Source organism: Falco rusticolus, chromosome 5 (assembly GCF_015220075.1).
Source record: "Falco rusticolus isolate bFalRus1 chromosome 5, bFalRus1.pri, whole genome shotgun sequence".
Classification (NCBI taxonomy): domain Eukaryota; kingdom Metazoa; phylum Chordata; class Aves; order Falconiformes; family Falconidae; genus Falco; species Falco rusticolus.
The window spans coordinates 16642661-16666745 of record NC_051191.1 but is presented as its reverse complement, the minus strand read 5'-3'; the positions used below and the strand labels follow the sequence as shown (position 1 = coordinate 16666745).

The 24085-nt window shown below is 37.0% G+C and overlaps 2 protein-coding genes across 2 annotated transcripts in view; one reads left to right on the top strand and one right to left on the bottom strand.

Annotated features, from left to right (window-relative positions):
- FBXL13 (F-box and leucine rich repeat protein 13) overlaps positions 1-24085 on the bottom strand; it is a 90433-nt gene that overhangs the window by 40042 nt on the left and 26306 nt on the right. The window contains 4 exon segments of the mRNA XM_037388274.1: positions 1330-1459; positions 4836-4914; positions 4917-4935; positions 9143-9195. Of these exon segments, the coding sequence (XP_037244171.1) occupies positions 1330-1459; positions 4836-4914; positions 4917-4935; positions 9143-9195 (281 nt within the window).
- Positions 1227-20027, top strand: LRRC17 (leucine rich repeat containing 17). Its single transcript, XM_037388844.1, has 4 exons — positions 1227-1389; positions 12975-13848; positions 17565-17720; positions 19102-20027. The coding sequence occupies exons 2-4, from the start codon at positions 13092-13094 to the stop codon at positions 19503-19505; spliced, it is 1317 nt and encodes a 438-aa protein (XP_037244741.1). The 5' UTR covers positions 1227-1389; positions 12975-13091; the 3' UTR covers positions 19506-20027.

Sequence of the window (24085 nt, the reverse complement as noted above, 5' to 3'; positions counted from 1 at the left end):
AAAGAATTCTATCTTATTAAAATGCTTTCTGCAACAGCGATGCAATTTGATGCTTTTTTTGGTTTTAACTGTTTATTTAAATACTCAGTCATGATCACTAAGGACTGCTCCAGAATCGTGGGAAAACCCAAAATGGAGGAAGCTGTGGAATCCCTTTCAGAGCTTTCAAATACACTGGTGAGCAAACCCACTTCCCTCTGGAAAGGGGAGGATCGTGGTTTTCCCAGTTCGATGATGTTACTTTTCTCTGACTACTATTAGATCATGCTTTCTAGAGGCAGATCCTTACAGCTCATGATTACATTTCTGAACAAGCAGGAATGCTGCTTTTGGAAAAAAATAACCAATTACTGGCATTCTGAAAAAGTAACTCAGAGGTAGGTAGTTCTTAAATTTCCTCTAACCTCAGCCCTCATTTCAAATTTCACACTGTCACCACACAATAGTCTCAGCATGATTCTCAGGAACAAGAAACAGATGCTCACAGTAAAGAGCAGTAAGAACAAGACTGTTGCCCTATCTCTCTTCATCCTTGGTTCTGCAAAGATTTTGCTAGATGGAAGTTAAACCATTATATCCCTCAGACTACATTTCTTTATCATTTCACATGTGTTTTGTAATTTGGAGAATCTTCTCAGTGTATAAAGAAATACATGTGGGAGTCTTTAGTAAAACATTGGCAAATTTTTACTGCCTTACAGTTTGGCATTTCATATGGCTTTTGAAGTATGTTTCAAAATACAATATATATTTGAAAGTTTCTAAAATAGTACCAGATTCTAAAACCTTGGTTTTCTTTAGAAGTTTAGTAGAAGACTAAAATAATCCAAAACAGTAACTACTTTTAGGCTTCAGTTATAAATACTACTTCAATTTATATATTCAACTAATAGAAAATAGTAACAAAAATTCACTTTTTAATTAATTTCCTTATCAGGAGATCAAGTGTAAATTCATATTTTTCCAGTGCAGAGTGGCTTTTAATTTTTTTATATCTTAGTAAAAACTTCATTTTCAAAACTCCTGGTTTAAAAACCTAACTAACCGTGACATAGAATTAGTCTATTTATGGCTACAAAAAGCAAGCCTTGTTCTCATTATGCAGTAAGTACTAGCTGTTTATAGTTCTGACAGTTTGTTGGAAGTGATTCAAACCTATAGTGCTATTATTCCTTAGTAAAATTTAAACAGCTGTAGTCATGTAATTCAAAACCCTGGAAGCCTGCTGCAGTGCTTGTTCTACTTCAGTATACCATGAATGCAGGATGCAGCCAGTCATATAAAGGACTCTCCTCTTCACAGAATGAAAGAAAGACGTGAACTACAAACCTGAATGCAACCTGAAAGATCCAAATAGATGAGCTTGTGACAGCCTCTTCCAGAGCCCAGGTACAGTAAACCTTTGTTTGTGAATTTGCTGCAGTGAGCTAAACTCAGATACTGTAAATTGGGGAAGCTGCTTTGCAAAAAAAATCCAAAACAGAGAGCAAATTATCACAAGGGTATGTTACAGAATCAAAAAAACATGAAATACCATAGTTAGAGTATTCTGAAAATCACTGTAAAGAGAAGATGTTTGATATGAAACAGAATTATCTCCTTGCTGAAGTTGGAATGTCCCTTTCTTCTGCTGCGCTTTTTCCTCTGCTCCTTATATTGTAAATTACTGGGGAATAGCACTATCATACAACATATTTCACCATATGAAAACAGTATAATTTTAAAGTTATCTTAAATAACTGCAAAAGCGTACTTTTTTAATGAACTGGCATTTTTGTGTGCATACTTTGAAACCTAATAGACTTTTCAGTATAAGTTTGCTGGACTGTCTTTGCCATTGATTTTACAAGCAGTGCCTGCTGCAAATGAAAACCAGAAGTGTATCATAAGACATTAAAAACACAAAGGTACAGTTAGAGCTTCTCAAGTCATATAATTATTTAGTAGAGTACTATTAAAAGATTCTGAAAAATTGAAAGAGATACAAAAGGAAATTATCCAACAGGCAATCATCCAATGTTAGGTTTTGATCTGTTCTTTTGGAAAACATTTCTTTAAATGTTAGTTACAAAACAAACTGTATAAGTGGAAAATGTTAATCAACAGCACTCTGTAAAAGCAAGACTCTATACCCTCAATATACTTAAGTTTCCGTCTGCAGCTTTGGTTTGTAACATACTAAAAACTATTCATTTTTCTGAACTACACTTCTAACTGGAATAAATAACAATTGCTACAAGCACCACAAATTAAAGCCTATAGAAAATGAAAACCTAGAATTAGGACCTACTGCTCTGGTAGAAATTTAGTTGTAGGGACACAGTCATGCAGTTCTGCAAGTCAGCAAATGTAGGCATTTTGAAGAAAGATGGGAACACCCACTGAGGACCTGACTGCTTAAGGAGTGACATACATGTTTGGAACTGACTTTATACTTTCAATATAGAGTAGGGAAACATGCTAACATGAACTGAACACACACACACAAAAGAGATAGGAAGCTGGAAAAGAATGTTACCACTAAAAAAAAAATACAAAAATATTAAGAAATTAAATATAACATCACTTTTCATGGGGGGCGGAGGGAAACCAACAAAACAAGACAGACAACGTACATCAAAACCAGATATTAGAATATAAGGGCATGTGTTGGTGGTGCGTTTTTTTAAGTAGAAACAATTAATTCATATTAAACACAGAAATAAAAGTATCCTTCCTTGTAGAAGTATAAGCCATTTTGCATTTTAGTGACATATTCCACAGAAATGAGTGGGGAAAAAAATCAAACTCAGAAACAGTACACTTCCAAACTTACCTGACAAAATAGCTAATGTATTAAGAGACTAGTTTTTATACTAGCAGTTTTAACTCTTTTTAAAGTCTATGTTGCTACAAGGTTTCACAACTTAAGACACAGGGAAGCCTTTCCTACTGTATTTTGAAGACTGTGGTCACAACCTTCCAATACTTTTGAAGACAAATTTTCTTTACAGGTCATATGACTCATTTTTATGATCTGGGAATTTTAACACATGCCACCTTCTGCCATTTTTAAAGTGACAGCTTTCTTAAAACTGAAGCTTGATACACAGACTACTAAAAATCCTTGTTTTGTGTTACAGATAATTTCTGCAGGAATTCTGTCATACGATTTTTTCAATTAATTTTGGCATTAGTGATCTCAGCATCATTGTTTTAAAGCAATCTGACAAAAATCACCTTCTGACTTTTATTCCTGATAGAGAATATTCATGTCTACCATATGCAGAAGAACTTTCCAGAGGGAAAATTGTAGCTGGTGATCTGTGTTGTGTAAAACAGAGGTTAGAGGTTAAAATGCTTGTATGGAACAGTAGGAGAGAATCAAAAATGACCAAACAGATTTGAGCATACTCAATCTACACTTCACTTGTTCCTTGCTCCAATAACAGACATCTGATACAACAGCAAACTTCACATGCAGTGTTATAAAATGCAGTACTGCCACCTCTAAGAACTTTGTATTAGTTACCTCATTACACAGGACCTGTGAGAGCTAATGCTTTTGAGATGGCATGTGAAATGTTGATGAAATTTGTGTGCTATCAAAATCTTCACAGGACAGCAACTTTTTGTACATCCCCATAATCCTAGAAACAATGAGCTTTGCTTTTTGTCCAGATATTGACAATAAAACCAGTGTTATCTTATGGTTTTAAATCAGAAGCATTATATGTGACTGGGAAAATTTATTAACGGGGTGCAAGTTAACTGCAAAATATACTTTCTCAGTGGAAAATTTTCCTTTTTGTTTTAAACATTTTATTGCATTGAAAGCTTCAACTACCTAAGAAATGAATTGTTCTGACTTTTGGTGGCAACAGCATGCTCAGGTAACGAGGATAACATATGCTGAGATTACCTATAGAACAGCTGTTCCAAACTTCAACATAAATATATGGAAATTTAAAAAGAAAAAATATCAGCCAACATGCAGAAAACACAGACTATGACAAGATTAATACTGATGAAGAGATGAGTGGTAAGATTGGAGGCACTAAATAGAAAACTTTGCTAAAACAAATGTTAGTTATATGAGGATATGGCATTATAGACTAAGAAAAACAAAAGTGAAAATGTATTATGTGAATGCCAAAGAAAATATGTTTCTGGAGTTTGTGGGGCTGCTGTTGAAATGAAGACATTTTCCTCATAGGAAACAGCAACAATGTATAGCTATCATCAGATCTACATAAATCTTTGTGATGGCTCCTATCACGGACCAGTATGCCTCTTTTCCTTTATGGTAGATTTTACTGCAGCAATTCTACCTACCAAGCAGACCAAGCAGATGTAACAACATGAAGGGTTACATCTAAACCAGGAATGGCAGACCTCTGTAAGAATGTAAATTCTCTGCCTTCAGCTCACTAATCTTCCAAATAAGAGTTTGGAATAACTCTTTGTTTTGCAGTTGTCACTCAAGGCCTGGGCTCACACAATATACCTATCCACAATCCTCTCTTGCAAAAATATGTTTTTAAGAACATATCTAACTTGTAAACTTCTTGCATCATCCTGAGTAACTGGACATGCCCAAGAAATTTTTGGCTACCATGTTATTTTAAAAGTTTCTGTAAAATTCTGTGAACCATATAGGGTAATTTAGTGTACATTTTTAATTATACTAAAAAGAGAAAAGAACCGCTAAGCCAACTGTATGGGGCATATTTTTTCATTTTGTATAGCAGACAGAATTCTGTAAATCACTCAAAAAGAGTATTTCTACTACATAGGCCTCTAAGTTTCCTGCAAGATTAAAACAATCACACTTTCATATTTCTGTTTAATTTTACCTTGACAATAGTCATAGTGTTCCATTACTAATGTCTGTATATGACAGATTTAAATAGAGAAGAGCTCTGCAACCTTTGATATGAGTCTCATCGATTCATCCTGAATAACAATAAAAAAATTCCAGAATTACAATAGAATTTTATTTGTATTAATTTATCTTACATTTTTATGCAGAATAACAAGGGGAAAAAACATTAATAAGTACCTTTAAATCATCATAATATTTTTTATACATCACCGCCATTTTCTTTGGAAGCCTCAAAGTAGAACACTGAGAGACACGTGATGCTACTTTTACTCACTTAAGTATGGTAATTTTAACATTCCAATTCGTTGAAACATCACACATTACACAGTCCTACAGAGCACAGGGGCCTTTTCATATGGTTGCAAGTTAGTACATTTACACATTTTACTAAACCAAGATTCTTTATAGCCAGTCCTATCTAAATGGTGTCTAAAAACACTGGTGCATTTTCTCCATGAACTCTGGTACACTTCTCTAACCAGTAATATCATTTACAAAATACTTCCTGTTTAGTTCTACCCTCTAGGTGTAACATTATATTTAATTATAAGGCTTCCATGTTTTATTGACCTGCAAAAGTGATACTACCTATATTATTCTATATATCATTCAATTAGAATACAATGGGAACGAATTTGCTAGTATGAAGAATGTTTTACAATAAATGTCAATAATAGAAAGGCAGAAAGTCAGCACTTACACATGGAAATGTAATAGTTGAGTGTGTATCTTTTGCCAAGTTGTGGTCACCTTTTTATTATTTCAGTTATCAGGCAAAAGGACACCAAGATAGCTAGAAATTCAATACCAATCAACTTTAAAGAGGGAAGTTTGTGCTTTTGAAATATATTCCTGCAACAAAGGATTTGAGAGAGGCGGTATCAGTAAAAATAGGTATGTTGGTGGAAGATAACCATAACCTGAAGAGAACTGAAGGTATAGGGAGTTGTGAGAAAGCACTGGGAGGACAGCATGAAGGGGAAAACTCTGAAACCTTTCATGTGAAAACAGCACAACCAGGGGTCCGTCTCAAGTGTCTGAACACAAACACTTGTAGCATGGGAATCAACCAGTAAGGATCAAAGGCCACACGCAGGTGCAAAGCTATGATTTCATTGGGATTCCAGAGATGCAAAGGGGTAGCACATACAACAGGAGGACTGCAATGTATGGTTACAGAATATTCAGGAGTGACAGCCCAGGTAGGTGAGGACAGGTTGCATTTTATGCAAAGTTTTGCCTAAATGCATGGAGCTTTGTATTGGACTGGGCGACAAGTCAGTCAAGAGCTTATTTGTAAGGATTGGAGGCTAGACCTATGAAGATTACATTGTGGTAGGTATCTGCTACAGGCTGCTTGATCAAGAAAAGAAGGTAGATGAAACCTTCTTTGGGCAGCTGAAGGAAGCCTTACAATTGCCCATCTTGGTTGCTCATGAGAGACTTTAACCACTCTGGTGTCTGCTGGAAGAGTGACATGGCTGGGCACAAACAATCCAGGAGACTTCTCAAGTGTGTTGAAGAAAATTTATTGATCCAGGTGACTGATGAGTGGTCTATGGAACAGGTTCTTCTCGACTTGTTTCACAAACAAGGAAATACTGGTCAAGGATGTGAAGAACTAGAGTGGCTTTGGTTACTGCAACCATGAAAATGGGGAGTTTCAAATCCTGGGAGAAGAAAACAGGACAAATTGTAGAAGAAAAAGCCTGAAGAATCTTGAGAGCAGATTTTGGCTTGTTTGGGGGTATGCTTAACAGGAGCTCACGGTAGACAGCCCTGGAAGGCAAAAGGACCCAGGAGAGCTGGTTGATCTTCAAGGCCAAGGTACTCAATGACTTTTTTGCCTGTTTTTACTGCTAAGGCTTGTCTTAAGGCTTCTCAAGGTGCTCTGTAGGAGCCTGCTATCAGAGTCTGTGGGAGTGAACAATGGTAGAAGATAATATCAGGGAGCACCTGAGGAAATGGAACAAGAGAGGATGCATCCAAGAGTACTAAGAAAGCTGGCTCCTGTCACTGGAAGGCCTCACTCATTTCTGAAAGGTCATGGCAATCAGAGGATATTCCTGATGACTGGAAGATAGGAGATGTCACATCCATTTTCAGGAAATGAAAAAAGGAGAATCCAGGAAACCACAGGCCAGTCAGCCTCACCTGAGTCCCTAGGAAGGTTATGTATCAAATTCTCCTCAAAGCCCTTCTAAGCACACGAAGGATGAAAAAATGATAGTGAACAGCCAGCATGGATTTACCAACTGCAAAGCATTCCTCATCAAGGCAATAATTTTCTATGATGAAATTATTAATCTATGGATAGGGGGGAAAACCAGACGTTATGTATCTTGACTTCAGCAAGGCCTTCCACACAGGCCACAGTACTTTTTATAGCCAAACTGGTAAAACAAAGGCTGGATTAGTGGGTTTCAAGGTGAGTGAAAATATTTCCAGACTGCCAGGACAAAAGACTGTCACCAATGGTGCTAAGTGCCATCGGTGGCTTGTGGCAACTGGCATCCCTAAAGGGTCCATATGGAGGCCAGGACTGTTAAATGTCTTTATAAATGGTTTGGATGATAGGTACAGAATACATTCTCAGCAAATTCACAGACTATTTCAAACAAGGGGGAGTGTCAATATACCAGAGGTTAGAACTGCTATTCAGAGAGATTTAGTCTGTAAAAATAGGCTGACAGAAACCTGATTAAGTTAAACAAAGGTAAATGCAAAGTCCTGCATATGGGAGGGAATAACCCCATGCATCAGTACAGTCTGGACACTGGACAGAAAACAGCTGTCAGACACGCTGACCTGAGAGTCCTGGTCAATAACAATCTAAATGTATGTCACAGTGTTCTCTTCCAAAAAAGGTGGCCAATACTGAGCTGTATTGGCAAGACTGTAATCAGCAAGTCCCTGCTATCCCATGAACCAGACCCTGGCATCACCTAGGAATGTGCTTGCTGTATGTACCAAATGTGTGTTAGCAAGCATGCTAACTACCAAACAGAACAGGCAGTTATGAAACAGTGTTTTCAGTCTTTACAATTTGGCAAGACCTGGCCCTCTTATTGTCTTCATGCAGGAACCTACACTCAACATGATCCTTAAGAAGCATACAGCCTCAAAATATTATGCTGTAATTATCATATAGCACGTATTATGTTATGTAGCAAGATGATTCTACAGTGTTACTCAAAGAACTTAATAATATAACTTTATCCCTTCTTTGTAGCTAGTACAGCAAAGAAAATTATATACTCTGTGAAAATGGTGAGAACAAGTTATTTGACAATAAAGCTAACACCAGCACAAAGAGATATGAAGATATATGTAAAGCAGAACTATGACAGACTATTACAAATTAGAAACTCATGGCTCTTCTGCAGCTCTTGCCTCTCTAACTTGACCGTCATATGCCATTTTTGTATGAAGTTGATAATCTGTAGTTTACCTGTGGTAATTTTTGAAACCTTGTGTGTAAATATTGGTGTGTTTCGGGGCTAGACCCAGACACATCACTCCAAAGACAACTAAACTACGCCAAATTACTTGTTTATATACTTAACACTATAAATAGCCTATAAATGGGCATATGCATAATAAAAATCTATTAAGAACCATAATTTCTACAAAAACTATTGATTTTAGTTTTAGATTGATTTTGTTATTAGAAAAATTTGCCCATATCAGTGTTGTTCCTAAGAAATTATTAATTAAAGCAGAGTCAAACACTGTTTTTCCATCAGAAAAGAGCAACGAAAAAACATTAAAGAGAATTAATGGAAGCAAGATAAAACTGAAAATGTTAAAGGAAAAAGAATGGCCAAATATATAATGGTGATTGCATACTTAAGAGGCCTTTCAGATGAAGGCTCTCACAAATATCTAGAAATTTAGAGAGACATTTAAAGAGCCTAAGTGTACTACTGAATGAAGGAATAAAGAAACTTGGAAACAATATAGGATTAAAACATATTGTTGACAACTCCAAACTTAAAATAACAAAAAAACCCCTCCCCCAGACCGGTGAAGTTTTGAAGCCCATTTATTAAAATTAATTGAGCTTGAATATGCAGTTTTGCCCTGGCACTGTAGAAAATGAATGAAAACTTCACTGAGTATCTCTGAATCCTGCTAAACTCCATTTTCAGAGTACTTAAGAGCAGTAGTGTCTACTTTTTATCTGGAAGTTTTCTGTACCCAAAAAAACATAGCACTTCAAAAAATCTTCCTTCTTGGTATAATTTAGAGTTCATGGGAAAAATCTGTAGTACTTACATTTAATCCCTGGCATTCAGAGAGAATTGAGTCTTGCAAATTCTTACATTCACCTAAAAACAAACAAACAAACAGTCATATTAAAGGTGAACAAGTTCACATTCTCAGTGTACGACACAGATGTAAGAATTCCTATTACAGATTCAGTCCATCTAGGCCAATATTCTCCCTGAAACCATGGCCACAGCTGATTACTGAGAAGAAAGCACAAAAAACCAAAGTAGAATACAAAGTTGGAGTAAGCTGTCCTGAGGAGATGTCTCTCCTTACAGTCCATCAACTAATGGCTGACTTAGGAAACAAGCTGTTTTCAGTCTTAAATTACCAAGGAACCAGAAAGCTAACTAATTAAGCAATCTGGAGTTAGGAATGCCAGAATTAAGTTTTCCACATAGGTTTATCTGTCCCTCCCACCCATATATTATGACACAAGTATCTAATTATATACATGAATAACTTTTTTCCCTCTGAAAATAAAGGTGCAGCAATCAGAGGAATGGTAGGAAAAGCCCTGCTTATGTTCTGCAGGTATAGAATTCCAGAGAATTTAGCTGCCTAAGACAGTCTCTTCTGTGTGCATAAGATCTATTAATTTTAGAAACTCCTATTTGGCAGAGATTGTTGCAATTCTAACAAAATAATTAAAGATAGATGTCTGACACTAGACGCAACACTTACACATCCCTTCAGACACTCTTCTGCCAAATTTTGAGTCTATTCTCCAAGGTAAAGATGCAAAAACTCCTATTAAACATAGTGATATTTTTACCTTAACCTAATTTTCAAGAATTATTGATCTGTCTACCCTGAAATGGAAAAAAAAAAAAAAAAAAAAAAAAGCTAATATGGAAAATGCAGTATGAAAGGTTTATAGACTTGGAAGAAATATATTTTTAAAATCTTTACAAACATGTTTTCATATGGTAAGCCAAATACATGTTTTCAATTGCAATCAAGCATTAGTGCAACAATAGATCTGTGTATTCTTTTCTACGGGGACTGTGACCTCAATGATATCCTTTAACACTGTCTAACTCAGTGCTTTTTGAGGAGTAGGACAATACTGAGAGGAACTGCATAACCCAAAATAAGTTAACCAATTAAAATCTTCCTTAAGGCTGCTAAGCCACAGAAATTACACACCTCTTACATGTTATTTTGCTTTAGCACTAAATAAGACACAGTTACGATTTTACCTGTGAAGCTGTACATGCTACTGAAAGCAACTGCTCTTTTTGGTGTTACATGTGAGTATAATTTGGTTAGCAGACAGTATGTAATACTAGTAAAAAATTCCAGTTCAGGCACAGGAGATGGCAAGGAAGAAGAAAGAGTATTTCAATAATTATTTATTACCTTTCCTCCCCAAGTTCCTCCTTTTCTATTTCCAAGCTCTCCTGGACAGAATTACTTATGACATTATCAGAACGGTTATCAGTTCAAAATAAAACAGAAGATCCCAATTATGATTCAAGCCATTAAAACTACAGGCTTGAGGAAGAGTGGCTGAAAAGCTGCCTGGCAGAAGAGGATCTGGGGGTGCTGGCTGACAGCCGGCTGAACAAGAGCCAGCAGTGTGCCCAGGGGGGCAAGAAGGCCAACAGCATCCTAGCTTCTGTCCAAAACAGTGTAGCCAGCAGGACCAGGGCAGTGATTGTCCTCTTGTACTGAGCACTGGTGAGGCCGCACCTCGAACACGGTGTTCAGTTTCAGGCCCCTCACTGCCAGAGAGCCATTGAGGTGCTGGAGCGTGTCTGGAGAAGGACAATGAAGCTGGTGAAGGGTCTAGAGAACAAGTTTTAACGAGGAGCAGCTGAGGGAACTGACTCAGAGGGACCTTATTGCTCTCTACAGCTCCCTGACAGGAGGCTGTAGCCGGGGCTGGGGGTGGGTGGGGGTGGGGAGGGGGTCAATCTCTTTTCCCAGATAACAAGCCACAGAAAAAGAGGAAATGGCCTCAGGTTGCACCAAGGGAGGTTTAGATTGGATGTTAGGAAAAATTTCTTCCCTGAAAAGATGGTGAAGCATTGGAACAGGCTGCCCAGGGAGGTGGTGGAATCACCATCCCTGGAGGTGTTTTAAAAACACATAGATGTGGTGCTTAGGGACACGGTTTAGTGGTGGACCTGGCAGTCCTGGGTTAACAGCTGGACCTGATGATCTCAAAGGTCTTTTCCAACCTAAATGATTCTATGATTCTATAATTCTATGATCAATTTAAGCTGACTAGCATATAGCTGCCAAAAAGTAATAAATAAAATTTCATTCTTCAGGTAAGGGATAAAGTTCTTAATGCAAACACTCGTTCACATTGTGAACTAAGAGAATCTGAATGCAGATGGACAACTGGCAACTACAGGAACAAAGTGAAAAAAACAGTCAGTGAGTTTTCAAAGGCAATATTAACAACTTGCCACATGGATTAGAGGAATGCAGTAGCATGCATAGACAGGACTGCTCCATCCATCTAGTGAGTGAAAACTGCACAAATACTGGAAACATCTTATGGTGGAGATGCAGTTTAAACTGATCTACCAATTTGTTCAAAAATGAACAATTTCTCTGCTTTCAAAACAATTGTACCTGATACTAGCCATTTTATTGTGCCATTTTTCGTCCAGATAAAAAGGAAGTTCTTTGAGTCCAAAACGATGGTGGTTTAGAAACAGGACGTCTGTGCAATGATCTGCACTCAAGATTGGGATTCAATACCTTCCCAGGTGCTAAGGTCAAAAAGGACTGAGCATAACACAAAAATGTCCACAGTCAGAGAGAAAAAGTAACTAAGTAGTTAAGCCAAACTGAAAAATTTTAAAAAAGTTTCACAAGGAATAATATTGACTAGCAAAAGCAGGAAATCAGTGAGATGGAAAAAAGCTAGAAAATACAAAAACCTGAGGGGTTAAAACGTTTCTAAGGAAACACAACCTTGTGGCCAAACTTCACTGAAAATGAAGGAAAAGGGTAGTGCACAGGAGTAGTATGGGAAATTCAGGAGGGAACATAGGCCAAAAATTACTGCAAATACTGAGGCAATTTTGGACATGTTTCAGGGAGCAGGCCTTGTTTTCCCCTAATAATAATTACTAATGATTGTCTTTGGCTTTCTTGGAAAGGCAAAAGTTCCTGGTTTACCCCTCTGTACTCTCCTCAAGTGGCCACTCCTGGAAGCGGTTTGAAGCAGGCCATGGCCAGGATCTGCAGGTTCTCTTTGCGCTCTGCCTACGCTCAGATGACACACAGCCTCATAGGCTCTTGCAAAAGATTATTTTCGGGTCCTTCTCAAAGCAGTCCAGACAACTCTGTACCTGACATAGCCCGCAAGAGACACTTGGTAGTAGCAGGGGTAGTTATGATAAATCAGGGTTAAACCTGAAAACGTGTCCACACTTGAGCACAGTATAAAACAGGGTTTGATAGGCACTGAATGACTTTCCCCAGTCTGGCTCTGTATGTGTTCCAGTGGGTCAACACCCAGAAAGCTGGAAAGTATCAGCTTCAAGCTTCTCTTTCAAGCTCATCTTCCAAGACAAACTTAAATACAAAGAAGATTCAGCCTGATGCCATTTTCCTGAATATATGAGAACCTTCTAACAAAGATCAGTTAGGAATTGGTCCATGTAATTTCCCATGTTCAATCAAAACAAACGACAGTAGATCAGACAGTAAAAACAACAACAAAAAAAGATAGGACATTAAATCTTCAAAGTATTTGTGAAGCTCCAAGTAGTGTAATGATTGCGTACTTGACTGATTGCTGCATATTATGTACAACCCTCCGTGAAAATGCCTGTTTCATGTGTTCTAATATTTTACTTTTCTTCCAACACAGGGATCCCACATACCCCCGTTGAGCCTTCTCAGATCTGTACAACACTGCTAAGACTATCCAAAAATTTCAACTGTTCCAGCTGTCACAGAAAATAACAGCGGCCAGCTGAATGTCAGGATGCAAGTAGTTAGTATTTTACTACTACTTCTTCTTTGTAAAGCATCTGACTGTAGGAAGACAAGGAATAGGAGTCTGAGAAACAATGAAAGGGAAAACATCCTAAGGAAAGCATCTAGCACTGCTAAGCGCAATGCCCGAGGCCTACCATGTGATATATACACTTATCTTCATGAGAAATACCTAGATTGTCAGGAAAGAAAATTGGTTTTTGTGGCACCTGATTGGCCAGAGGATTTAAAACACATGCTGCTAGCAAGAAACAGGATCCGTAAATTGAAGAATAATATGTTTTCCAAGTATAAAGTACTGAAAAGTCTGGATTTACAACAGAATGAGATATCAAAAATTGAGAGTGAGGCTTTTTTTGGTTTGAATAAACTTACCACACTCTTACTTCAACATAACCAAATTAAGAGTTTATCTGAGGAGATTTTCATTTATACACCCAGTCTAAACTACCTGCGTCTTTATGATAATCCCTGGCATTGCAACTGTGAACTAGAAACTCTCATTACAATGCTACAGGTTCCAACAAACAGGAATTTGGGAAATTATGCCAAGTGTTTGCACCCAATAGAACTGAAAAATCAAAAGCTAAAGCAGATAAAAGCTGAACAGCTATGTAGTGAAGAGGACAGGCAGGACCCCCAAAATATAAAACGGGAGAAGCCTGAAGCTGGTAAACCAGAATTTGATTCTTCTTTGTGCCACATGTATGTGTTTCCTGTGCCAACTCTGAACTGCAAAAGAAAAGGTTTGTATCTGTCCTTCTAACTGAATTAATGACTTTAATATTCTTGCTCCCTTAATACACTTACTCACATATTATTTACAGCAAATTAATATAGTACCAGTACTTGCTTTACTTTAACAAATACTGTTAATTGTTCTCCCGTAACTACGAGCAACAAGTAGGAATATGTTCCACATTTTACCTGTACTCTGCAGAACCAATTCTACAGATATTCTTTAGTACTTTAGTATAAGATATCCAACAAAAATCAACAGGAATAAAATTAAGCACATACTGAAGTTACTGAAGGACCAGCACCTCACTAGTCTGATTTTACAACTATAAACATACTAATCAGTCAAATTACAGCTGTGCTGAAATTGTTGTCCTGATAGAGAAAAGCACAGTGTGTCCTTTCTTCTCTCCAGTGTACAAACACAAAGATAGCAACAACTTTGACAGAAGCGAGCTGTGAAGCAGGACTGAGACAGCCAGCTGTAGAAACAATGCGTAAAGGAACCTGATTGCAAAGGACAGCCTTGCACATTTTCTGTACAAGATTTCTTCTGCTAAGGGAAGAAATTGTATGCTTTTGTTCGTAAAGAAATACCTCCTCTGTGTTCTTCCTGCCAGCACCCAGCAAACAGTTCAAAGTTAAAGGGCCTTCAAGAAATGTTTTTCAGATACTTGGATCCACTCCATTCCTAAATCCTTCTCAGGCTCCCAAAAGCCACAGTTAAGCCTTAAGGGTAAACCAGCTGGGGCATATATCAACACAAAATGCACGTTTATTTGTGCTTTATATTTCCCATATTTTATCCCATGATGAAACAAAGCAAACAAAAAAACAAATTAAGAATAAAGTCATTCTTCAACATTACAAATCTGAAATAAAAAGCACTACTAGATTTAGCCAAAATTGGGAGGATTTTTTCCCCACTTTTTTGAAGTATAGCCTGCAGTACCAGATCACTGCAGTATGTTTTGCCCACTTGTATCTTGCAATGTGTTTGCTAAACTTCTATTTGCTTTAACAGTGACTTAAATATATTTAACAACTCTGTGTGCCCTTTTATTCTTGGACCTTAATGCCAGAGACAAGCTCAGAAGCCACTTTAATATGACAATACCTAAATATAAGGAATGAATGATTTCAGTATTTGATTGAATGGTTTATCCACTACATATGTCATAAAAAACGGTCCACATTTTTACTTTTTTCCACCCTGTTAAATTATTTTCTTCTTCCTATAGCTCACTTTTCTCTTTGTTTTACCATGCAGCTACTACATCTTTTCTTATTAACAATTTATGGGTTTTACTGGTGAACATTCATTAATTTCTTAATATTAACCTACCTTACCTTTCCCTGTATGATAGGATCTTAATTATTCGATTCCAGATTACAACCTGAATTATCCTTCATAGGATTCTGATTATATCATTATTACCTTATGCCTCCAGTAAACTGTGATACTGAACAAAAGCCAGGCACATATTATAACCTTAATATAAGAAAAGACTGACTTTCCAGCTCTCCCCGTTTAGTGGTATCGAAGGGATGAGCTGAATACATGAATATACTCAAAAACTTTTGGCTGCAAACATGTTACTTTTTTTCCTCTAAGTTCACAGAAACAATCACAGGAGTTTCACAGGTTTTTACGGTGTTTTAAGAAAGTGGTTTACTGTCTTTAGTACTAATAATGAAGGACTAAAGTGACTTCATCCTCTACATGAGTATACTGGAGGGTACAAGGACTCCCTCCTTCAGATCAAGGACTAAGTATATCACTCCAGGACTTCCTGAGTGTCTAGCACAGACACACTGAGTACATTCAATATTTTTTACGAAGTATCAGATCTACTGTGCATATGCTTGACAGCTGGATGCAGATATTCCATGGACATTTGGGATTTCTGAACATATGGTAATCTTTGATGAAAGCATTTTATTTACTGCCTTTGCATATGATTATTGTGCAGCAGATGCACAATCTTATTGGAATTTTCATCAGAAACTGGAGTATAATGCACCCAAAATCCTGGGAAAACACAAAACTATCTACAAGATTTCAGAGTAGGAAAAAAGTGCATCAGTTGCCAAACCAGTAAGATGACAAGAAAAGCTGCAATCCATCATTCCTTTACAATGGAGAGGATGGAGTGACAAGCAGTATAACAGTACTACGTATATCTAAAGAGCTATGACAACAGGTCAGCAGCTTTCAGTTGATGTCAGAAAGCTCATGAAAGAAACATCTTTAAAACACATATAACCACATGCATGTTCTCCTTTTTGAAGAACTTATTTATATCTCATCACACTGGTGATAAGCCAGATCTTTCAGTACTTCAGAATGAATCTGTTTTACACACACACACAAAAAAAACCCCAAAAGCCACACACACACAAAAAAAACCCAAACAACAAAAGCTGGATGCAGAAATAACTTCTGTTTGCTTTTCTGCAAAAGAATTTGTATTTGCAAGAGCAGTTGAAAAAAAACCTGCTTTCTAGTACTGCCAAACTCTCCAAGTCTCTAAACTCACGCATTATTTGCATTCATTTGGTGACAAATAGGCACTGAAACTTTGACATCTGCAAGAGCAGGAAGCACTCCAACCAGAGCAGGCTGGAGTAGTTATAATACTTATGTATTTATAATACCAAAGCTCTGCTCAAAATCAGATATAAGGAAGACTCTGATACATTATTTTAGTCTCAAGCATACCTGATGCATTAGGCATCTTCAGAACTTCAGAAGTACACTGACAACACAATTTTCAGCACAGATCCAGAAACTACTTGCTTTCATTCAAAGACAGTCAAGTAAGAGGTATCACTCATTTTCTTGTAAAAACAGCCCAGGATTAGATCACTCATTGAGTAAACATAATCCTGGAGATTAGGTTTATTATCATTATCCTGAGAGGATTCAAACCACAGTTTGCACTTCTCAAGAATGTGCCCTTACCACTGGACTAGAAACTATTCTTTTTGTAACTCTTTTGCAAGGAACACTGAAAGGATACACACAGAGATGACTGAGAGGTGCTTGGCTACTTTGGTAATGCCAGTGATACAAGTAGGATAGAGAAGTAGATATAGATAGAATGCCACCATGCCGCCTGGACATGTAATAACTGTAAGTATCATAACAAATACAAAGTCTTAAATATTACTAAACCACTACATAGCTGCAACTACAGAACTATAATTATACATACTATATCAACTAGCATTTTTATTGCTGATATAAAATTAGAACATTTTACCTTTTTGCAACACAAAACAAAGAATGTAAAATAGAACACTATAATTTGATTATGGAAGATGTTCATATACCAATGAACGTTTTTTATAGAGTTATCCAGGTTTCTTTTCTTAAAATCACCAAGCCCTTTACCCATACTTTTTATTAGTGTAGTATCTTCACTACTTACCCTGTCCCTATACAAATGAATAGTATAGCTCTATTAAAATAAAAGTACAAAAGACAGAAAGAAGCTTTACTATTAGCACTAATGAAGAAAGCAGTTTTCACGTGAAACGTAAAGATACAAGTGAACAAAGCAATGAAATTCAGAAGTTGAAGAAACACGTTGACACTAGTAGTGGGGATAAAAGGGAAATAAGACAAGAAACAATGCTAGTCTGACAAAACTCTGTGTGATACCTAAGCAGTAAGAATAAACTAAAGCTGATATAAGTTATCTCTTTTTCATTTTTTAAGATTTAAAGAAAGTTCCAGGTAACATACCTCCAGACATAGTTAAACTTGATTTGTCCAGCAACAAAATTAGACAACTACGAGCCAAAGAGTTTGAAGATGTCAGTGAACTGAAGATATTAAACCTAAACAGTAATGGAATATCTTACATTGATCCTGGTAAGAATAATTTAAAATATTCATTAAAAAGTTATTTGTGTCTTATTAATTATAAACTTTGATAATATCTCTATCATATATAAATGGGGGGGAAAAAAGGATTTAAAAATCTAGAAGTTGATGCAACTTTTACCTTTTGTACCACTCAATTCACAGAGTAGAGGTTTGTACTGAAATATAGTCATCATGGAAATCAATGAAGAGAGACTGACTTCAGCTGCCCTTTATTAATACTAAATCAACGAAGTGCAAAAACTTAATTCTGCAGATCGAAGGCTAATCATTTCCCCAAATGCTAAATAGTTGAAGGATTTTTTAAAGTATCTTTCCCAAATCTAAGAAATCTAAGAAAACTTGTCATATAATAAGGCTGCTTTTAAGTCCAATATAGGACAAGTAACAGACAAACCAAATGGATTTAAACTCTATTGGGTTAAAAATCACTACATATAATTGCTCTTAAATTATATATTGTTAGAAGTGAAGTAGTCTTATGGGCAATTGCTTATCACCGTTGTGTATTCAAACTTTAATAATGAAATCAGACACAGGGAGAGGGAGAGAGAGAGCGAGAGGAAGTATGAAGCAAAAAGAGCCTTCTCTAGTAGCATTTTGGAATTTAAACGGCAGTAAAAAGTGGTAATATCAGTAAAATAGTACTTAGGAGGTTTAACATTATACATAGTCAATTTATTTGAATAAAGACTTCTGCCATTAAATTAAAAAGTATACTTGCAAAAAGTATAAACTGCTCTCTGAAACGTAACTCAGCAGCATAATTAGGCAGCAGGTTGATTGGCATTGATGGCATGCAGCTGTGGCCTTGCCTTGAAGGCAGTGGGTTGATTGACATGAATGATGTGCAGCTGTAGCTCGTTCCCACAAAGTGGTTAAAGAGCACTGAGGAGTGTGGGAGAGGTCATCAGGCAGGGAGGAGGAGCAGTGTGGTCTGATCTCTGGCAAAAGCCTTGTTGCAGCCTACTAGATTGTGCTGCAACACTAGCCCTGCACGTTGTCTAATACATGATCAGTTTTTATATTTCTGCTTCTGTATCATGGCAATAACAGTAGACTTCTACAAGCAAATTATGCATTCATTCACCTTACTTTCCCTATTCTATACTTGTAGATGCTCATTAATTGTTTTACTATTTTAACAGCAGTACAACTCCCCTAATGTCAATATATTTATACCAATATGTCACTGCCCGAGGCACAGGATGTATTTTAAAGTTGAGTGTTTGAAAAGTCTTTTTGCAGCCTTTAGCCAAAAATTTTAATAAATGTATAACTATGACTATATTTTTCCTGTTGCAGATATGCATGTTTTTTTTCGAACTTATCTTTATCAGGTACTGATAACTATTTGTCTATTGACCAGCTGCTTTCTCAGGCCTCAGTAACTTAGAGGAGCTGGATCTATCAAACAACAGCTTGCAGAATTTTGAATATGGAGTACTGGAAGATCTTTACTTTCTGAAAATACTGTGGCTGAGAGAGAATCCTTGGAGATGTGATTACAACATTCATTATCTTTTCTACTGGTTGAAGCATCACTACAATGTTCACTACAATGGCCTAGAATGCAAAATGCCTGAGGAATACAAAGGGTGGTCTGTTGGAAAATATGTTCGAAGTTATTACGAGGAGTGCCCAAAAGACAAGCTGCCCATTTATCCAGAAACTTTTGATCTGGACAAAGATGATGAGGAATGGGAACGACACAAAGAACAATCAGTTCAAACAGTAAAGAAGCACGGTGTAATTGTCACTGTGATAGGCTAATAAGGGACACCCCCCCCCTTTTTTTTTTTAGTACATTCAAATATTTGATACTTTGAGGAATAAAAAAATGCTGTTTACATTTTTTGTTAATTATATTGTTTGTAGGACTACCTACCTACAATGATTTCTTTTTATTGCAGTTAATAATTACAGAATGGCATTAGTTATACAGCATTCTTCATCAAGTAATAGTTTCTGACAAGCTGTTCTGGACATTCTTGTGAAATATTTTGGCAAATATTTGAAACTATACAGTAGGAATCGATAGACACAAATGTACATAATGTGGTGGGGAGGAGCTGTGTTATGTATGAACACAGCTTATGTGTTGACACAGAACTTGCTGCAGGACTGTGACCAAGACACATTTTTCTTGAATGTATTGCCAGTTCTTTGTATGTATCAGTTTCCTGAAATATTCCCAGAAAACCTTTCTAAGATTTTTGTAACGGCTTCCTGTTGTTTTACTGTGTATGAAAAATCAAACTGAAGACTAACCTTCAATACAATTCTAGAAAACCAGGAATGGCAATTGTTATACTGACTAGGATTCAAACCCAGAAGCTAGGTCCTACTTGCTGATTTATTAGTGTTCCTGCTCAATCTTGAACGATTAACTCAGCCTCTGCCTCTTCTGTACCTGAGCTGCCTGAAACCACACATAGGCAAGACATGGCTGGTTCCCAAGATCCAGCTCCACCTGCTCATATTTGCCTTGTTTGGTTTTTACAGTAGGCAGAGCTGAAGTCTTTCTAGGAAATGTTTTAGGTTGTCATGTCAGTTTGATACAGATTACATGACATCACTTCTAGGTGAAAAGGACCATGTGAAGGCTGCTGTGGTCTGCATCCAACACACCAGTGCCCATCCAAACTGAAGGTAAGTATGCTTTTGAGTGCTCACTAGAAGTGTGAGACATTCTCAAAGTCTGTCCTTCCCCCAGCTCATTTGTAAAATGCACATTCTAACACCTCCTTATCACACAACTGTCTATGTGAATAAACAGTCATTTTAAACTGTGATTATTCTAATACTATGGTAACAGAGCTGTACAAGGGCCCCAGCTAAGTAGACAATATCTCTAAAGATAAAATTCCTCACTACATAATACACTGGTTAAAGGTTCTTTTACAGAAAAAGCTGGTTTTACTAAATGACTATTCTGTTTTTACATAATCATTCTGTTTTTTAAAATTCTGCATTAGTTAATACTGAACTAGCAGAACTAGTACCTCTTAAAGACAGATATTATAAACCTTTCTTTACACATGGAAAGGCTAAGAAACTCCCCAAGCTCACAGGGTGGACAAGTAAGAGATTCTGGGTTAAAACTTCAGTATTCCCAGCTCAAGCCCTAGACCAATCTCCTGCTTTTAGATCAGTAAGAAATATGTAAGCGCAGGATAGAGATTCAAGGTCAGAACTTTAAATGTCTGTTGGCTATCATGGAAGAAGTTCTGGAACACCCCAGGGAGAAAATTTGCTTCTTTAAAGGTCCGCACACAGTTACGGTGTTTGTGGATTCCTCTGGTGCTTTAGCCACAAGCCCAAAAGGTCACACATTGTGTTTTAGAAGTGCAATTCAAAGCACTCAGTACTTTTATGCTAACATGAAATAAAAGAACAACAAGAAGGAAAAATTCAGAAATTATTGAAGGTAGGAATGCCAAAGAAGCCTTAAGCAAACACATATTATTATTAACTGCATTCCTTCATGACTTCCATTATTCAGATTATGAATACATTTAATTGTGCTTTATGGATGAACTGAATAATTTAGCCATTTCTTCTGCAACATCTTTTATAAAAAATACAACAGTATCTGACTCATCCCTACTCCTGGGAATATCTTAAGCAGTATCATAATAATTAAAGGTTAATCCTGATAAGATGGGAACACAGATGAAAATCCCATTTGGCCAGCAACATTCAGTAAATGGGGCATTTTCTAGACTCTTAAAAGTCCTGAAAGAAAAAAAAATCTATCAGAAGTAGTAGCCAGCATTAAGTGAAATACTACTCCTCCTCTCAAATTCTGAAGGATTATTTCAGTACAGAATGGAACTGCTGGGAATGATTGAACAGGACACACAATGGAACCACAGAAGAACATCTGTTATTGGCAGCACAAACAATGGAGAAAAGATGAGTAGGAAAAAATGAATTTATAAACCATGTTACGTTAATTCCTGCCAAGAGTCAGTGTTAAAAAAAAACAACCACCAAACCAAAAAAACCCAACTAGCTTGAGGTAGGCTAAAGTCTAGGTAGAAAAGGCAATCAAGGAAAGGAATATAGGATAAAAGCTGGGTGGGAAGTCTCTGATCTCTCCAGTCAGCAAAAGCTTGCCAGTGGGAAAAGCAGTGGAATAGGACTGATGATCACAAGCAGTGGCCTAACTGTTGTAAATAACAAAATCAAAGGCCCTGGGGATTCTGAAACAGATCACAAAATGTCCCTCTTAGGACCAAGGCTAAAACCTGGGGGTCGCAGTGATAAATAGGACAATTGTTCAACAGAATCCAGAGTTAAGGGGTGTGGGGTTTGTGTGTGCATATGTGTGTGTATGTGATATCATTCAGGTGTCTCAAATAGTGGCACCAGAAAGTGTTGCATCTGCTGGAGGTTCAAGGGGATATGAGCCGAACATGCTGCCTGTATCTAACAGCACAAGATGTTTGGTGACAGCTATTAAATGTGAAATCTGTAAGTGAGGGACATATCAACAAGGACACTAGAGGAACATGATTCAACAACTATCCTGCAAATAAAGGTTTCAGTGTGAACTTGTGAAATCAGTGTCATCTCAGAAGCTCCATGAAAGAAACACTTGTGCAATAACACCAAAATGAAATTCAATACTTAAGAGTGGATCTGTCCAAACCTCTGAGGATCAACAAGTGAAAAGACTTTTAGCAGTCAAGAAAGCAGACTGAATTCTTGAATGCTGGAATTGTCCTTGCTACTGTTTTCCTTAGATGGCCTTTGGAGCCTTCAAAGAGTCGCTAGAAGTTCTATTCTTTAAACTACAATGCACTATGATTTTATTCCTTACTGTCTAAAGTTATTGCATATTTCAGTTTTTGCAAGAATACTAGAAAATTGTTATAAAATAGGTAAAGGATTATTCAAGTGACAGTTTCATTTCCTCTAATTAAAACAAAGGGGGTGGAGGGGAAGCCCTCCTTGGAAAACTGGAAAAGCCTTGAAAAAATGGAACCCATTAGGGTTTTCTGCACGTTGGCATTTTCAGACACTCATATTGAGGATGTGGCAGAACAGCCAGTAATTGCAATTGCAAATGATATAAGAATGGAAATACCAGACTGGGGCAAGGGTAATATGGGCTAGTATGTCCTCCTGACAGTGCCTAGTAGTAAATTCTTTGAGAAAATACTGTATGAACAGGAAAACCATAAAGGAGCTACGAAGACAGTACAGAAGGAGGCAGCCCAAGAAAAGAGGCAAAAATATATTTGAAAAACATACACATGGGGAAAACAACTAACAGTTGATAAAAGCTTCAGCATTACAGGGTTAACTGCTATTTCTCTAAGCTTCACCGAAATGTACTGTAAACTAAAGTACACCCTCCATGAAACACTGCAGCCACAAACCACAATTCAACATGGCCATTTCTTTGTTTCTGTTCTATTTAATCACAAAAGTCCCAGAAGCACTTCCACATCTAAAAGAAAATCATGGGCCTTCCTCTTCCTTTATGTGCTTTTTAAGTCCTTTCTTTCAGTAATTTCTCTCTTGATTCCCCTTCTTGCTCCCTCCACATCCAGGAAATAATTGCATGTTAGTGTGTTGTCCTCCTGATATGCAGTATATGTGCTAGGATTGCTGTCTTGAGGGATAAACTACAGTACTCTACGGAAGCAGTGCCCCTCTCGCTAACCAGCACCCATGAAACACAGAAAAGATTATTTTGCACCATATTTTGTCATGGCAGGGTACAGGAAGAACGGATAAGTCTGTCAATACTGTGAGCACTACTGGGAACAAAACACTTCAAAAGGAAATTTTAGCTCCTGCACTATGAATATCAATGGCAGATTTTAAATGCCGCTCCCAGTCACACATGGAAGGCAAATGATTCTCTAAGATCACTGAGTGGGTGAAGTAATCCCACAAACAGCTGAGCTGTAATCCGTGCATCTCATATACTCATTTTTCTTTGGCACAGTAACACGTTCATTTGCCACAGACAGTCTGAGCTGGAATCATACAGCATTCATATGTAAATATTAAACAATTACTATTATTTCATGCAAACACCACACACCAAAGTTGCAGTACATAAAAACAATTTTTAAAAATTGCAACTGATTTACAAAAAAAATATTAAGATTAGCCATCTGAACAGACCTAACCCCCCGTTAATATCGTTGCTGTTTTACCATTAACAATAAAAACATGCTGCCAAAATCTGTGTAATCTTGGATTCATTTGGAAAGATGAGGTCAGAACTGTAGCTCAGGGAAGTTCAAATGGAAAGGTTCATCACATCTGTAGCCTATAACTGAACAGACAGTTCAACGCAGTTTGTAAGCCGAAATGTCAAATGTCAAATT

What these genes read in the sequence shown, in the direction of transcription:
- LRRC17 (XM_037388844.1), top strand. Translation starts at nt 13,092, where the DNA reads ATGCAAGTAGTTAGTATTTTACTACTACTTCTTCTTTGTAAAGCATCT. An exon ending in TCTGAACTGCAAAAGAAAAG is followed by an intron (nt 13,849 to 17,564) that starts GTTTGTATCTGT and finishes TCATTTTTTAAG; the next exon opens with ATTTAAAGAAAGTTCCAGGT. An exon ending in AATATCTTACATTGATCCTG is followed by an intron (nt 17,721 to 19,101) that starts GTAAGAATAATT and finishes TCTATTGACCAG; the next exon opens with CTGCTTTCTCAGGCCTCAGT.